This window comes from Quercus lobata, chromosome 2, assembly GCF_001633185.2.
Source record: "Quercus lobata isolate SW786 chromosome 2, ValleyOak3.0 Primary Assembly, whole genome shotgun sequence".
Lineage (NCBI taxonomy): Eukaryota > Viridiplantae > Streptophyta > Magnoliopsida > Fagales > Fagaceae > Quercus > Quercus lobata.
Window position 1 is genome coordinate 53,855,117 of NC_044905.1, and position 16,844 is coordinate 53,871,960.

A 16,844-nucleotide genomic window follows, 5' to 3' on the forward strand; every position below is an offset into this window, starting at 1 on the left:
GAGTATAGCCATGAGTCAATGCTATGTGTCTTATTGAAGATCCCAAAAGTCTAAATTCAGGATGGATGAATTATTATTATTGTTATTATTTTTAATTTTAGTATGGATGAATATGTGCAAAGGATTCCTTTAACTTGTTTGTTGCCATTTGGGCGAGTTGGCCTGGGGAGGGCAAGGGTTTGATTTATAGAGGTAGCATATTTAGTATGCAAGTATTTTTAACTATCTTAAAAAAGAAAAAAGCAAAAAGCAAAAAAGCAAAAAAAAAAAAAAAAAAAAAAAAAAAAAAAAAAAAAAAAAAAAAAAAAAAAAAAATCCTTGATTGGATCACCATTTAGTGCTCTTTTTTTGGGTATATCTTTTGATGCAATTTAAAGAGATATAAAAATAAATAAATAAGTAAAAGAGAAAAGAATAATCAAGAAGTATTTCAACCTTAAGTAGTCATTCTGCAATATCAAAAAAGAAAAAAAGTAGTCATTCGGTAGAAGCTGATTGCTCTGCATATAAAATCACTTCTAATAATCATTAACCGTGTAGAAATAAAGAGACAAAGAAAATGGAGAAGGAAACTATTCTGAATGAATTACTGTACATTTTTCAGTATTTTCAGTACATAGGATGCCATACAATACATGGGTGTACATATATAAAGTGATTATGGTTAATCTAGAAGGACCCCTTGACTAGACTAAAATTAAGGACAATTAATACTGCGTCATGGTAGTCACAATCAAGGCTAATCAGGATACTAGCAAGTACACTAATAAAATTATTATGATACATGAGATATATTAACATCGCCTCTCAAACTCAAGGTAATGTAGAGAAGCTATTTTGAGTTTGAAGAACAGCTCACAAAAACTTAAGGGGACAAAATGAAGTTGTAGTCGATCTTAATGTAATTTATACGCTCATGGAAGACATTTGGGCAATTTGATAAAAACAAATCACAGTTGTAAGAATTTCAATTAGCTTACAAAAAATAAATTCATTCTTCAAACCATCAACTTGTCTAGGATGCTACAACATCTTATGTTCCTTTGAAATGATGGAACCAACAATTCATTCATGAATGCTTTGTTGTTGGAAAGAAACAAGTAAAATACGTTATTAGAGCTGAAAGCTACAATCGGAAAACAACTCTTCCTTGAAGCCAACAAAGAAGGTTATACCAACCTAAATATGGACTTGTTAATTTGCTCTATTAATTACATGAATGAAACACGGATGAAAATCAACTAGTTTTTAATCAATCGAATGGAAAACAAGTGCTTTAAAAACTACTATCAAGTCCTGTAACATACAAGTTTTGGAACCAAAAAGGAAAAAAAAAAAAAAAATTGCAAACAAACAAAGATGCAAAGAAAATGGAGTTGTTCACTGGGAATGCCATTACCCTTATGGAAATGGAGAATTAAATGAAACATGCAATATGTGTTCTATCGACTTAGAGTCACTCACAGTGGAAGGGTAGGGCCATGGCCCCCTTGGGGTTTTAAAAATTTCCCTCTCCCTTTTATGTTCTTATATTTAAAATAAAAATTCTTAATTTCTCATACAAAATTTTACTAACTGCCCCTTAGATTTTTAAGAAAAATATAAATAATAATGAATCATTTTATTATTATTCTTGGGATAAAGTTTGGCTACGATTTCCTTTTAAAAAGTTAATATTGCTACATATTTTAAAAATCTAACCGTTGAATGATATGTTTTTTAGGTTTTAACACACATGTCAAATTTTGTGTCAATCGGATTTTATTTACTATATGATCCATAAACTTATTTTTAATGCATAATTTTAGACTACAAAAACTTGCAATTAAAAAAATTGATTGATGACATAACTATTGATATTTAATTTTCTAAAAAATTTTCAAGCATAAAAGAGATAAGATGAAAATGTAATTCAATTAATGGTGGATTTATCAAAATTCACATCCAATAAAAAAATATTGAGTAAAGTTGTAGCCTTAAACTACAATCAAGTTTATAACCAAACTTTGTCCTCTTTCTTGTACTATTAGCTCCTTAAATTAAAGTGTCTCAAGTTATATTTTTCTATAAATATATAAGTTTATATAAAAAACATAATCTGCCAATTTTCGCTTAATACTTTTATTCTATGTATAGCTCATTTAGGATACATATTGTAGGGACATTGGGCCCAGGGGTCCATTATCTATTTGTATATTGGGCTTGTGGCCCAAGCCGAGGACTAAGAGTCGTCCGATGAGGAAAAATCTTTGACAGAAAAGACTGTTTTAGTAAATGAAGAAGTTGGTTTTGGTCATAATGGCCCAAGAGGATTGTCTGCGGATGAATGCCTTCTCGGCTAATAGAGGCCGAGGTCAAGACGAGTGATCCATGGTTCAAGGGAACGTTCCAAGAAGTTCGGTTAGTATAGATAGGCACGGTAGAGACATAGGAGAGGGTTAAATCCTAAAATATTTAAGGAGAAAGCTGCTGCCATCGCATTAAATGCACTGCAACTAACTTTCTGGCAGCATTAATGTGGAGGTGATACCTGAACAGTGATTATCAGCCTTGTAGCTACTACATGAAGACTTTTGGGAAGGGCCGATGAGACAAGTATCAACACCAACCATCGGGCATGCACATAGAAGGTGGAGATGAGATGGGGAGACAGTATAAAGGAAGAAGGAGGTAATGAGACAAGGGGGTCGGAGAAATAAGAAAAAAAACATTGTAGCAATCTAGAACTAGACTTGTAACCATATTTAAGAACATTATATAAGAATCAGTCTCCTCTAATATTGCTGAAGATGTTCTTCCTTTAGTTTAAACTTGCACTTTTTCAATCCTTTGTCATCAAGTCTACCTAACTTGTTGTTTGGTTAACTAAAACCCAGTTTTTCTAACTCATTCTTTACAAATTCATTATTTTGGACTTAAGTCCATTCATACTTTGGGCTAGGATTTCAAAGTTGGTCCTTATACATATATATATATATATATATATATATATATATATCCCTAGAATAGATAAGTAAATCTCATTAATAAAAACCTTCTTTAATTTCCAAAAACTAATCTTTTATTTTGAAAGACTTATAATTATTATTATTAAAAATTGTAGTTAGAATTTTTTTTTTTTTTTTTTTTTTTTTTTTTTGGGGAGAAACTAGTTAGAAATTAGAGATATGGATACTAGCTAGTATGTTTTAGATTTTGTATTTGTATAAGAAATGACAATTACGAATTTCCTGGTTAGGAGTTAAACATCCTTATTACGTACATTAGTCATCTACGAAAAATAAAGGTTTTTCTTTAGTTTTTATTAGGCACGTAAAGGGACGTTCTATTATTTAAATATCATAATCGTTAAAACTATTCTATACTCTAACTATGCAAATTTTAAATTCTTTAACAAAATTATTCATCTAAAATAAAATGTTCAAAGAATTTTAATTCTGATAAGTATAATTTCAAAGATATTTCACAATTTATAAATTAATTAGATAAAAAAAATTGAGTTATATAAAAACTAACTTAATGAAAATATTTTTGTTTTATATGAGAAAATAATGTATCTAAATAATGTTATAAAATACAAACAATAATTAACCGGTTATTCTTTAGTTTTTTTTTTTTTTTTTTGGTGGATATATTTAGCTTGGCTTCTTGAAAGGGATTGTCCATAATGGACAATGATTGAAGGAACATGAAAATTCCTGGAGCCAAATTTTTTGTAGAAGCTGAAGAAAATCCAGAAAATAGAAGGCTTAATTTTTATTTATTTATTTTAAAAAAGAAGGCTTTGTTCTGTCACATACAAATAGAAAACTCAAATGACCATAGCTCATTATATGAACGATGTTTCAAAAAAAAAAAAAAAAAAAAAAAAAAAAAACCTTTTTCCGGTGAGGACCTTTTGGTTATTGTGGCTTTAAAGCATGGGCTTTCTCAGCATCCATCACTTTTGCCCATGATATGGTCTCTCCATTTGACTCCTGGACAAAAATATGAGCACAAAAACCAAGCAAGTTCACATTATTTTCTATCTTTTAGGCTGGTAGCCACATCAAGCCTTTGGCATTGTCGCAACTAAACACTAGCCTCCAGATAGGGCGTTAGAGTTAAAGCCTTTGGACCAACTTGTGTGGATGCCCACCAACAAACTCCTGTTAATAACAAAACTCGAATATAAATAAATTAAACAAAGTGTCTAAACCTTACCAACTGAGCCAAACTCTTTTTAACCACCTAAATGGCTAAATCAATATCATCTTTCTTTTTCTTTTTCCTTTTTTGGGTATTGGAGGGTTGGGTAATTATTTGTAGGCTGGGTAATAATTTTCCTTGGGGGGTGGGGTTGGGAAATTCGGTGAGCTGCATTAATAAATCATTGATATATCTTCAGACTTGTGGTCCTTTTCTGTCAAGCAATAAATAGAGTACAGAGGTCAGAGGATTCTAAGAAGGGAAAGCTTTACTAGAGAAATTAAACTTTGGTCACAATATCAATGACTCGAAAATTGGGTGAGTTAGGCAAAGAGCTTTGATCCCATCAAAAAAAAACAAAGAAAAAGAAAAAGAAAAAAGAAGAAGAAGAAGAAGAAGGCAAAGAGCTTTGATGTTCAACTTACTAAAAACTCATGATACTTTCAAATGAGAGATATAAGATTCAAATTATCATTTTTTTAATTAATAAATTATTAAAAATAAATAAATTGTGTGAGGCAAACACCGTAGGCTACAAATAGCGCGTGACTTCACTCATCTGGCCATGGTGTATATGTAACCACCGAAAATTGTGATTCACATTAGTGAGAATATCATCCAATCAGAGACTATTTCAAATCGAGACTATTTGTGATATAATTATTCAATTAGTGGACCAACCATGTTATACCAATGAGAGGATTAGTTTAAAGTAATCGGGAAATATTTGAAAACTTAATTAAGCTAAAATATGAAAATTTACTATTTGTAAATAATAATTATATATTGTTGAAAAATTCTCAAATCATTGATTCAAATTAATTAAGAATGATAATTTTTGAAGAGTAATCTTACATACACAAAAAATTTGATAATACTTTTCACACTGATTGAGTTGACAAGCTCTTACTAGTTATTATTTAAACCCATTATTAACATCACTTTTTTACCTATCACTAACAATTATTTACAAGTGTTAATTTTTTTCCCCCTCTAGAGGCTTTCTCTTTTATGAAATGAATATGATTTCTATACCAGTCTCATATGCACTAAGAGTTTTGTAACTTAGTGACAAAACTTGCTCTTATTTACTAGAAGAAAAATAATTCAAATCATCCCTTCTATTATCATAAAAATCAAATTATGATACACACGCTACTCTCATGCATGTGCCTAAATACTTTCTTATTTTAAATTCCATTAGGTAATACACTTTTTATTAATTTGATTATTTTACCATTTATCTTTTAATTTTATACTAATTTTCCTTTAATAATGTATTACTACTTTTATTTCATTAATTCTTATTCTTAAGACCATCAATTTGAATGAATAAGGTAGTTTTAGAAATAGCAAAAAGTACATACAAATCTATTCCAATTATATAAACAAAAATATATCAAGAAAATCAAAACTACTTATATAGTAACATTTTCTTTCATGTAAAAAACTACCATTAAAATTACAACTTATAACTCAGATAATATATATATACACACACACCTCAAAACTACTTTGGTAAACTCAAAAGAGAATATGAATATTAAGCTGCTAGACCGATATAATTTTTTTAACAAATTATGTGGCGATATAAGATTGTTTATAAGTATTATTTAATTAAGTTACATGACTCATTAAATTGTCATTTGACTAAATCTACATATAGATGGTTCTTCAATTGCCACATGGAGGACTAGAGGCGAATAATTTTAAACATGTTTAGAGCCAATTTTTTTGTCCCCTTTCATTTAGCGCACCACAAAACAAGGGAAAGAGAAAGCATGGGAAAAAATGGTTAAAAGCAAAGAACACTTCTTACTATTTTCAATGGAGACATTCAATGTTCAAGATTCTTACTCTCAACTATTGAATTATTTAAAAAAAAAAAAAAAATCCTAAATCATAGCATTATCTTTAAAGATAAACTTTTTTTTTTAAAGAGAAGTGCTACATTTACAATAAATTTTAAGTGTTAAATTGTTACTAATTCTAATTTAGATAAATCATTAAAATTATTTTTTTATCTATTAATAACAGATTCACACCCAGGGACGGAGCCAGGACTTGGAGTTAGGGAGGGCAATTTTATTGTTAGCTATATGCAATGACTTCGGCTTTTGGCTCTATTGCTTAGTCAGCAAAGGTTTTCTTTTATTATTATTATTTTTATTTTTATGTGTGTGTAGAGTGTGTCTTTTGTTGGTAATGACAAAATTATTTTGTTTAAAGTTTTTTAAAGAACTAAGTTGTTTGTTTTTGGTAAAATCGGTTGATTAGTCTCAATTTTTTTTTTTTTTTTAAGCTTTGCTATTGCCTATTGGTAATTTTTGTTGTTGGGCTAATATTTTGGGCTTGTATATTTTTTTTTAGATTTTAGATCTATAAATTTTTTCATGGACTTTAAAAGGAGGAAAATTCTAGATTTACAAATTTTTTTTACAAATTTTTGTTGTGATTAGTGATTATTAGTAAGTAAAAAAGTGATGTAAGTGGTAGATCTAGATGCAAACTAGTAAAAATTTGCAACCTCAATAGTCTGTAAAAATATTGTAAAAATTTTTGCAATTGCAGCATTTCTCTTTTAATGATCAATAAGGGAGACAAAATATAATTTTATTAAACAAAGTTGCTAAAATTAGTACCTAAATATATAATTATATAATTATATTATTTTAAAAAAAATTAGGGGGCTACTGCCCCTAGTCAACGAATGGCTCCGTCCATGTTCACACCTAAGATTCCTCTTCCTTAAAAAGGTGAAAAGACACGGATGCAGAAGGTGAAGGATTAGATTAGCATGAAGATTCAAGATTCCGTGGAGCCACGTAATGTCACGCTGGATCCACCTTTCAGCCTAGGACCAGGTCGGTTCTAACAAACGTGTCACAAATTTCAACCTTTTGATACTTTATTTTTTATATATATATATATATACACACACACACTTTACAGTTCATACACATAAAGATTCCTTCCTCCACCGAAGCTTTAGAGATTAGTTCTATAATTTTTTTATTTTTTTAATTTCAGAAAAAGGTTCTCCAATTTTTTGGTCAGAAAAAAGAGGAGAGAGAGAGAGAGAAGTGTGAGATTCTTCCACCAAACCAGTAGTGTTGTTTGATAACGATGGCAGCCCGTGTTGTCTCTCCGAGTAAGAAGCTCCTCAAAAGCCTCTGCAATGGCAAGTTCTTCTCTACTAGGCCTCTCAACACTTCGTCCCCTTCTTCTTCGATATCCATCAACCTCACCACAGAAAAACAACCACCCATTGATCTCCACCGACCCACAAACACGGCATCCCTCGATCTCCACGACGTTGAGAAGCTATTCTCATCCGTAACAACCACCAAGCTCCTACGAGCCTCAGCCAACCTCCAAATGGCAGCCATGGGGCCCATGGTGGATTTTGGGATGTGGGTCATGAATTCTAAACTCATGGACATTGAGGGTTTCAAAGAAATCGTGTTGGGTTTTGTGAAGCACACATTTTACGAGCATTTTTGTGCTGGAGAGGATGCTTTGGCCACCGGAGACACGGTGCGGCGGCTACATAATGGTGGTGCTGGGCTTAGAGCCATGCTTGATTACGCTGTGGAATATGCCGGTGACAATCAATCCTGTGATCGGAACTTGGAGGCCTTCCTTCGAACCGTCGAGATAGCCAAGTCTCTTCCACCATCTTCTGTAAGCTAATTACCATTACTTTACTTTTCACGAACAAGTGTACTACCGCACTCTTTTTTACAACTTTGTCACCATTTGTCCAGCGTGGTTGGTGGAATTGTGGACGTACGTTAACTCACTATTTTTTTTCCACTGTTTACAAATCACCACGTTGGCAAGTTGGGACCAAAGTAATAGAAATGGTTGTGACAGTAGACTTACTCTTTCTCTCTTTAATTTTTTTTTTTTTGGTTTACGTTGCATTACAAATTAAACTTCTTTTAATTTATTTTGCTTTATTTTAGTACAAATTATTAGTTTACCATGTAAGATTTATATTATAGAAAAACGCTTAATTTGTTTTGATATTAACTTTTTCTGGCTAAAATATTAGCTCATCTACCTTAAAATGAGTTTGAAAAATTATTTCTTGACTTCCTTTATTTAGTTTTGTGTAAAATAAAATTGTATTCCTGAAAATTTTAGTGAAAAGCACCTCTAAAACAAATGTGTACAACATTATAAATATTTGCAATGAGTGTACATTTAAACTAATAATTTTCCATTCTAATATATACCTTATTTTGTGCCATGAGATTTTCTTCCCCCTATTCTCGTTGTCTTTCTTAAGTATGAAGCCTAGATTGGCTAAGATTGGATTGGTTGACTGTTCATTTGTAGGATTAGAATGCGAGAGAAACAAAAGATGATGGGAATGCATTGTATATATTTTTGTTATAAAATTAATCTTTTGAAAAAGAAAAAGAAACCTGAAGAAAAGATTGTTGAGATTGAAATATCAAAGTGCTTACATTTTTTTTTTTTTTCTCGTTCTTCCTAATTTGTTTGAAATTCATAATTTGGGTAGGTTAATTAAGACAATTTAGTTCGTAAACCTAATATGTTAGAGATGAAATCTAGACATAACACATGGAACGCATCACTATATAGATCCAAATAGCTTGGCATTACCCTTTCTATGTTTCAGTTTATAATAGGAGATATGGGATTTTGACATATATGTCAGGCGTTTATGTGGGACCTCACTTTAGTAATGTCTTATTTTGTTTCATATCAATATTCAATCTTTTTCTTTTAATCACATATATAACTTATTAATTTTAATTAGAAGCTTTTGAATATATATATATATATATATGTGTGTGTGTGTGTGTGTGTGTGTGTTATTTACTTACTAATATATTTAGCTTGGTTCCCTGAAACAAAATCTCTAGCTTTGACTCTTTTTTTTTTTAAAGGAAGATAGTGACGCCACTTACTTCTATGTCTAAGAAAAACTTATCTTTGTTCTGGTTTATCAGTGAGTGCCACCTGTTTTGTATACAACTATAAAGTGTCCTATAATTATGGGGGAGGATGAATTTTTGTGATAAATGACTTAGAATAAATGTAATTGGATGCTATAGAAAGGCTGGTTAGATTTGTGCACTTTCATTACTTTGCATTTTAACTTTCATAATAACATGAATAATTGATAGTCATTTTTTCCTTTCAATAGGTGAATTTTGTCATTGTAAAGCTATCTGCTATTTGTTTCATTACTTTCTTTGTTGCTTTCTGGTGAAACATGCTTTTTACTTTAATAATGACATGAATAATTGATAGTTATTTTTTCCTTTCAATAGGTGAGTTTTGTCATTGTAAAGATATCAGCTATTTGTCCCTTGAAACTTCTTGAAAGGGTTAGTGACTTGTTGAGATGGCAACACAAAAATCCCTCTTTCAATCTGGCATGGAAGATGGATACCCTCCCGATTTTGTCTGATATAAGCCCTACATATCACACCCTCAAAGAGCCAGAACCTTTAACATTAGAAGAAGAACATGACCTACAACTAGGGCACCAAAGACTACTAAAAATATGCCAAAATTGTCTAGTATCCAATGTCCCTTTAACGATTGATGCAGAGCATACATCAGTTCAACCCGCCATTGATTACTTGACATACTCTTCTGCAATTATGTACAACAAAGATGATAACATACTGGTGTATGGGACAATTCAAGCTTACCTGAAAGATGCAAAAGAAAGATTGTTGCGAGCATACCAGGCTGCAGATGAAATGGGAGTCCCAGTGGGGATTAAATTGGTGAGAGGAGCTTATATGTCAAGTGAAAGAAAATTAGCATCTTCCTTAGGCTTTGAATCTCCTATTCACAATAGCATACAAGAAACGCACACATGCTACAACAATTGTGCCTCTTTCATGCTTAATAAGATTGCCAATGGTCCTGGTGCACTTGTTCTTGCAACTCATAATACTGAATCAGGTAAAGAATATGAAACTTTTAATTTTCATGAATGTATGCTATAATGTATTATGGATTTTGAACATTGTATCTAACTCAAGATGTTGATGACAAATAGGGAGAATAGCAGTGGGACAAGCGCATGATTTAGGAATTGGAAAGGTTAACCAAAAGCTAGAATTCGCACAATTATATGGAATGTCAGATGCACTTTCTTTTGGTTTGAGAAATGCAGGATTCCAAGTTAGTAAATATATGCCATTTGGCCCTGTGGAGATAGTAATGTCATACCTTTTAAGGAGGGCTGAAGAGAATAGAGGGCTTTTATCTACTTCAACCCTTGACAGGCAACTCATGAGGTAGATTTTAGTTTTGAAAGTAATTTAAAAATTTCATAACACAAAAGTTGGATATGATTGTGGGTGTTAATGTGGGGTTGATTTTTCTTTGCCTGCAGGAATGAATTGAAAAGGAGACTAAAAGGGGCTATTTTTTAAGGCGTACAAGGTAGCTTTGAACAACACCATGCTCAACTAGGCATCGATAATGTAGAAATGCTAAAAAAAAAAAAAAAATTATCGTTGAGATTTACATATTTTTTACATTAATGAAGTTCGCACTGTAGGAAATCCCTGTTCTATCTGAATGGCAATCCACAAATGCAAATATATAAACCTTATATACTTGTGTCTTGTGATAAAGCAAAGCATCTTAAGCAAACAAGAACACATATTAAAAAAAGGTTGATAGCAAACAAGAATCCTTTTGTTTTCTATCAGCAATGACAAATATTTTTATATGTTTGACCAAAGCAAAATGAATCTGTTACTTTCAGAAATAAGTTTTTTTTTTTTTTTTGGGACTTTCAGAAACAAGTTAATTCTATTTTTTTTTTTTTTTTTTTTTTTTTTTTTTTTGAGAAAGAGTTAATTCTATTTAATTGTAGGTTTTTTCTCTCAAAAGTTTATTTCAATTTTTTCCTAAACTATAGTAGAAATAAATCAGCAAATGCAAATTGTGTTGCCATCAATTACCTTTCCATAAAAGTAAAGTCTCCTGTTGGATGATTAAAGAAACTCTGTATTTCTATGGATTTTAATTTTATAACTCACTCTCCATCCATTATCGCGGGAGTGGTAGTGTTATTAATTTTAATCGCCCTCCCCCTTATTAACCGTTGCAGCCTTTTTTTTTTTTTCTTTTTTTTCCTCACCCTTTTCACGTCTGTTACGTTTATTACTAACTTTTTTTATTTTATTTTTTATTTTTTAATTTTTTAATTTCTAAACTTCATACGATCTACATTTTCTATTCTCTTATTTTTCTTCTAAACCAAATAAGAGAGTTTTTTGTTCCTTTAATTTTCCACCCCAACCAAACACCATAACAGAAAATTAAAATCTCTTTACGATACAATATAGTCATATACAAATCAACAATATAAAACAAAGTTATGAAGAAAATTTTGAAGAAGTTAAAAAAATCAAGTGTCGCGACAAGTTGACAAAAATCTTGAAATAAAAATTATTGTGGAAGATCCAATTGAAGTCAAATATAATAGTCAGTTTATAATCCACAACTTTCACGATCCATTTAATTTGTTGAAGACCACTCCAATACAAACAATTGATTTTCTATGAGTATAAATTTTTTATTTTGTTTTCAATCCTTTGTTAATTGATAGTCAATGAGGGGAAAAAACTATGTTATACTATCTCAAGAATAAAAGTTTTAAAATTAGATCAAGTTATTGAAGTATATGTTAAAGGTATTTTTTTTATTTTTTATTTTTTATTTGGAGAAGAAGCTTTCAATTTTAGACGAAAATTCAAGGTTCATTCAAGTGGGAGGGTTTGGTATAGGATAAAAAGGGATTCTTTTATCATTTAAATTTTTATTTAATTTTCAGAATTTTGGGATTTGATAATTTATTTTCTTGATTTTAGGTGTTTTTAAGTCTTTTCTAATCAAATTAGAGGCCTACTATGGTATTGTATCAATGAGGATTAATTTAGGACCTTCTCAAAAAAAAGTATTCGTTTTGGAATATTTTTTAGTTGTAAAATAAAGTTTTTTGGAAACTTAAAATAGGTTTGCAACTTGTAAAATGAAAATAACAATTTACTATCAATAAAATTGAGGTTTTCTTTAAATCTAGTGAATTCCAAAGTTATTTCTCGTACGTGGATTTGAGGAAAACCTTACAGATTAAAGGGTTTGCATCTAGCTAGAATGGGATCTAGCATTACTACATTTACATTCTGCATCGAACCGAACCAAACCTATTCCCTACCCCTCTTGTTTTTCCTTCCTAATCTAAATGCTCATAATATTTCATCCATCAAACCTACCAACAAAAATTATCTTTACTAGAAAACTAACTCATCCCATACCTTATAGATCAAGACCTTCTCAACTTTGTTGATGGATCTAACCTGTGCCCTCCAATCTCCATCTACGTTTTGTGTGCATAACACTTCGCCCCAAATCCTGCCTTCCTCTCTTGGGCTTGTTAGGATCAACTCCTTTTAAGTATCTTAATCTCTTCCCTATCTGAAGAGATTCTACCTCTTGTTGGTCTCAATTCCTTTTAAAAAATCTTTACTTAAAATACTCAATTTTTCTAATTTCACTTGCAACTCCAAAGTCTTAAAGAGGGAGATCTCTCTGTCACCTAATTTCCACACAAGGCCAAAACACTTTCTGATAAACTCATTGTGGCTGGAAGGCTCCTCTTAAGTCTCAATTCAAGACTTTAACATCTGTGTTTTCAAATGCCTCAAATCTGGATTTTGTGATTTAGTTACCACCTTAGCTACTCGTCTCAACCCAACCCTATTTCCTTTCTTGAGTTACATAGCCTTCTTCTCATCCACAAGTTCCTGCACTTTGATGCATGTTCATAGAACTCACCTTGGGCAAATGTTGCTCAATGTGGAAGTGGAACTTCTTCAAATAGGGGTCAAGTCCCAGTGCTAGTTCAATGCAAGAGGCAAGTAGGCAACCGTGTAAGGCCCCAATGAGAGTACTAATTAAGCCCCAGACATTCACCAATAACTAAAAAGTAATTTTTTATCAAAGAAAAACCATAAAAAGAAAAATCTTTTCATTGGATATGGCAATGACTGTTTATTTTTCTCAGTTTTAAAGTATAAAACTCATTAATCTCATTAGTAAATAAATTTATACTCAAATTTTATTTAGAGATATTAAATATATAATTTTATTAAAATTTTTCATAATTTTTTATTGTTTGGTTGCTTCACTCAATAGATATTCATTGAGTAATATGATGGATTCGTTTTAATTTGTAATTTTGCATCTAAAAAAATAGATTTTAAATGGAAAAAAAAATACTTAAATAAATATTATATTAATATTCCAAATATAAAAATATGCCTATTTAAATTAGTCACCTTAGGCTGTGTTTGTTTTGGCTGAAAATCACTTCTGGAAATGCTTTTCCATATTTAAGGGTGTTTGGTTGCGCATGGAAAATGCATTTTCCAGAAATGGTTTTCAGTTGACCTGTGTTGGGGGTGTAAATTAATTTTCGTTTTTATTTTACCTTCAAATACCATTTTCCGAAAAACAGAGAGAGAGCTGAGTGAGAGGGAGATCGAGGAAGAAGAGAGAGGGATAGAGCATACCCCTTCGGCCAGCCAAGCTCTGGCTAGAGAGATCACACCCAGAGAGAGATCGAACCCAGAGCCCACTTCGCCGGCGAACTCAGAGAGAGATCGAACCTAGAGCCCACTTCGCCGTTCGACTTCGCCGGCGAACCCAGAGAAGGATCGAACCCAGAGCCCAGATCGCAACCCAGAGCCCACTTCGCCGTTCGACTTCACCGGCGAACCCAGAGCCCTTCGACTTCGCACCCTTCGACTTCGCCATTCGACTTCGACTTCGAATCGCACCCAGATCGAAACCTTCGACTTCGCCGGCGAACCCAGAGCCCTTAGACTTTGCCGTTTGACTTCAACTTCGAATCGCAATTGAGAAATCGTTGGGTTTTGATGAATTTGACCGGATTTGATGAATTTTTTTTGGTTGGGTTTTGTTTCGGTGTTTATCAATTGAGAAATGGGATTATATATTTGTTTGGCAACCGAGAAAATGTGAACAACAAGTAGAAAATGTGTTTTCTATGGTATTTTCAAGAACACAACCAAACACCAGAAAATATTTTTCGAAATTTTTTTTGAAATGCAACCAAACACATGAAAACATTTTCCTTTCCGGAAAATAGCATTTCCGGAAAATGGAATATTTTCCTGAAATGCTTTTACACGAACCAAACACAGCCTTAGAACCACAATGCCTTGAGCCGGCTCTGGGTCAAGGTCGCACCTCTAGCAATTGTGGTTGTGGCCACAATGGTGTTGCACCTCTAGCAATTGTGGTTGTGGCCACAATGGCGATTTTTGTTACGGTGGCCTTCTAATACATGGGCCTCACAGGCTCACACAATGACTCTTGTCCTCGCTACTAATCAAATTTGCAATGGTTTTAATCATATGGAAACAAATTGCTATATCATCAGATTCATCACTATACAAAATCAAAATGTTGTCGCTGCTCATCTTGCCTTCCATGCCGCTCCTTGTCAATTCTTTAACTGGTTCTTTGATATTGGTGCCACTCATTCTATCACTCTTGATCTTGCCAATTTAGCCATTCTTGACAAATATTGTGATCCTAATCATTTTTGTATTGGCAATGGTAAAGCCCTCCTCATTTCTCACATTAGTTCCACATCAAAACCCCTTCTTTTTATTTTTATCTTTTCAATGTATGGACTCCATGTTCCATACATTACAAAATCCTTCCTATCTATTCATCAATTTTGTAAAGATAAAGGTTTTTTTTTTTAATAATAATTATTATTAAAATTTCACGCCTTTTTTTATTAGCCTAACCTTATCTATTGTATTTAACCTTTTAGTAATACCCTTTGAACTTGGGTCCAATTAACAGGTGCTCTTAGGACATTTTTTAATAGACAATTTTAAGAAAGTTTTAATACAACTTTCACGAAAAATATAAAAAATTGTCAAAAAAATTATTTACTTTTTCTTTTCTCATAAAAAGTTTATACAAATAGTTCCTAAACCAGTATCCTTAAGGCATTTGTTAACTTTTTTTTTCTTTAAACTTTTGTACTCTATTAGTTCCAAATCTTATCTTGTACTCTCCGTATATAAATATTATACATACAACACTCTATATGTTAAGAGTGGCAATTCATTTCCTATATTATGTTTCAGTTTTCCCCAATAGAAGTTGTTTTGTTGTAGGATTAAGGCTCATAAAGAATCGGGGGTGGGGGCCATTATTCGGGATGCTAATGGTCTGGTTGTGGCAGCTTTGAGCAAGAAAATTAGAGCTCCTTTGAGTCCTTTGGAGGTGGAGGAAAAAGTTTTTGAGATTGGTCTATAGTTTGCCAAGGATGTGGGGTTACAAGAGTTTACATTGGAAGGTGACTCTCTTAATGTCTTTTGTGCCCTTGCTGGTCCTTCTCCACCTCCATCTTCGGTAATGTCTATTATTTATGGGATTCAAGCTTCATGTCATGTTGTTAGAAATGTGTTGTTTTTGCATGTACGTAGGTAGGGGAACAAACCAGTGTTAGTATTGTTGATTTTTCTGTTTGAATAGAAGAGAATCCTTGTTTCGTGATACAAGCTCTTCATCATGATGTAATGTTGTTTTCTATTTATAGAAAGTTTAAAGTTTCCTATCAATATATATATGTGTGTGTGTGTGTGTGTGTGTGTACACACAAAGCTAGCTATGCCACTTGACATAATGTGAATCAATTGATACAATTCAAAATTGAACAGTCTTTGAACTTTTGTTTTTATATATTACTAACTAGTAAGTTACCCGTGCAATGCACGGATAATGTTGTAATGTTTTATGTCAGATTGTTTTGGAGAATGTTGTATATGTATTATAACATAATTGTTATAGAACTTTATTAGTAATAAATTCATCATAAAAAGTAATAATTATAAATTGTACACATATATTTATTATAATTATTCAATTGAAGGAATGAGGAATTTTTTTTTTTTTTGGAGGAATATTATAGAATTAAATTTGATATAAAATGTGTTTTTTTCTCCCCCATATAAAATGCAAGGCCTCCTTCCTTGGTTATAGCCAACTCATATGGGTTAGGATTAGATGAAATAACAATGTTAGAGTTAGGTAGGTGTCGTCGAAAGATTGAAGGTAAATGACATCGTTTTTTGTCTGTATGTATCTGACATGGGATGACATAAAAGGCTATGGGTAAGTATATATAAAGGGGTAGAAGAGCAAGAGGTAAAAATGGTGAATTAAAATGTAAAGACTTTTGTGTGTATTTGTGAGGGATGAAAAATCTTGAATCATTGAACTAAATGAAACAAAAAGTTAATATTTAATTTGTCTTATCTCTGATGTGGCACTTGAGAATATTTTAATTCTCATTGCACAAAAATGTGCCACTTGACAGAACCTCCTGCTTTCTCATATGAGGTCTCTGTTTTTATATAATATTGATGATTGGATATCAGATTAGATGCAGCTTGTAATTAAATGCTATCATCTCGGCCTTAAAAACTTACTACCAATAATTGGGCAGATTTTATTTTTTATTTTTTTTAATTCCATGAACTTCTTTTGTAGCCTGATTTCATTGTTCTTTTATGCATGAAGATAGCAAATAATGATCA

The 16,844-nt window shown here is 31.8% G+C and overlaps 1 protein-coding gene across 3 annotated transcripts in view; it reads left to right on the forward strand.

Moving 5' to 3' along the window:
• Nucleotides 1-7,143: 7,143 nt before the first annotated feature.
• The window catches only part of LOC115975860 (proline dehydrogenase 2, mitochondrial-like), a 37,766-nt gene continuing 28,065 nt past the window's right edge, over nt 7,144-16,844 (forward strand). The window contains exons 1-5 of one of the 3 annotated variants that reach the window (XM_031096892.1): nt 7,230-7,872; nt 9,498-10,143; nt 10,241-10,481; nt 10,580-10,629; nt 15,420-15,843. In XM_031096892.1, the coding sequence (XP_030952752.1) occupies nt 7,315-7,872; nt 9,498-10,143; nt 10,241-10,481; nt 10,580-10,619 (1,485 nt within the window). In that variant the 5' untranslated portion in view covers nt 7,230-7,314 and the 3' untranslated portion in view covers nt 10,620-10,629; nt 15,420-15,843. Of the gene's footprint in view, nt 7,873-9,497; nt 10,144-10,240; nt 10,482-10,579; nt 10,811-15,419; nt 15,844-16,844 lie in introns of those variants that run through there. The other 2 variants (XM_031096891.1, XM_031096893.1) reach the window with 2 other exon arrangements.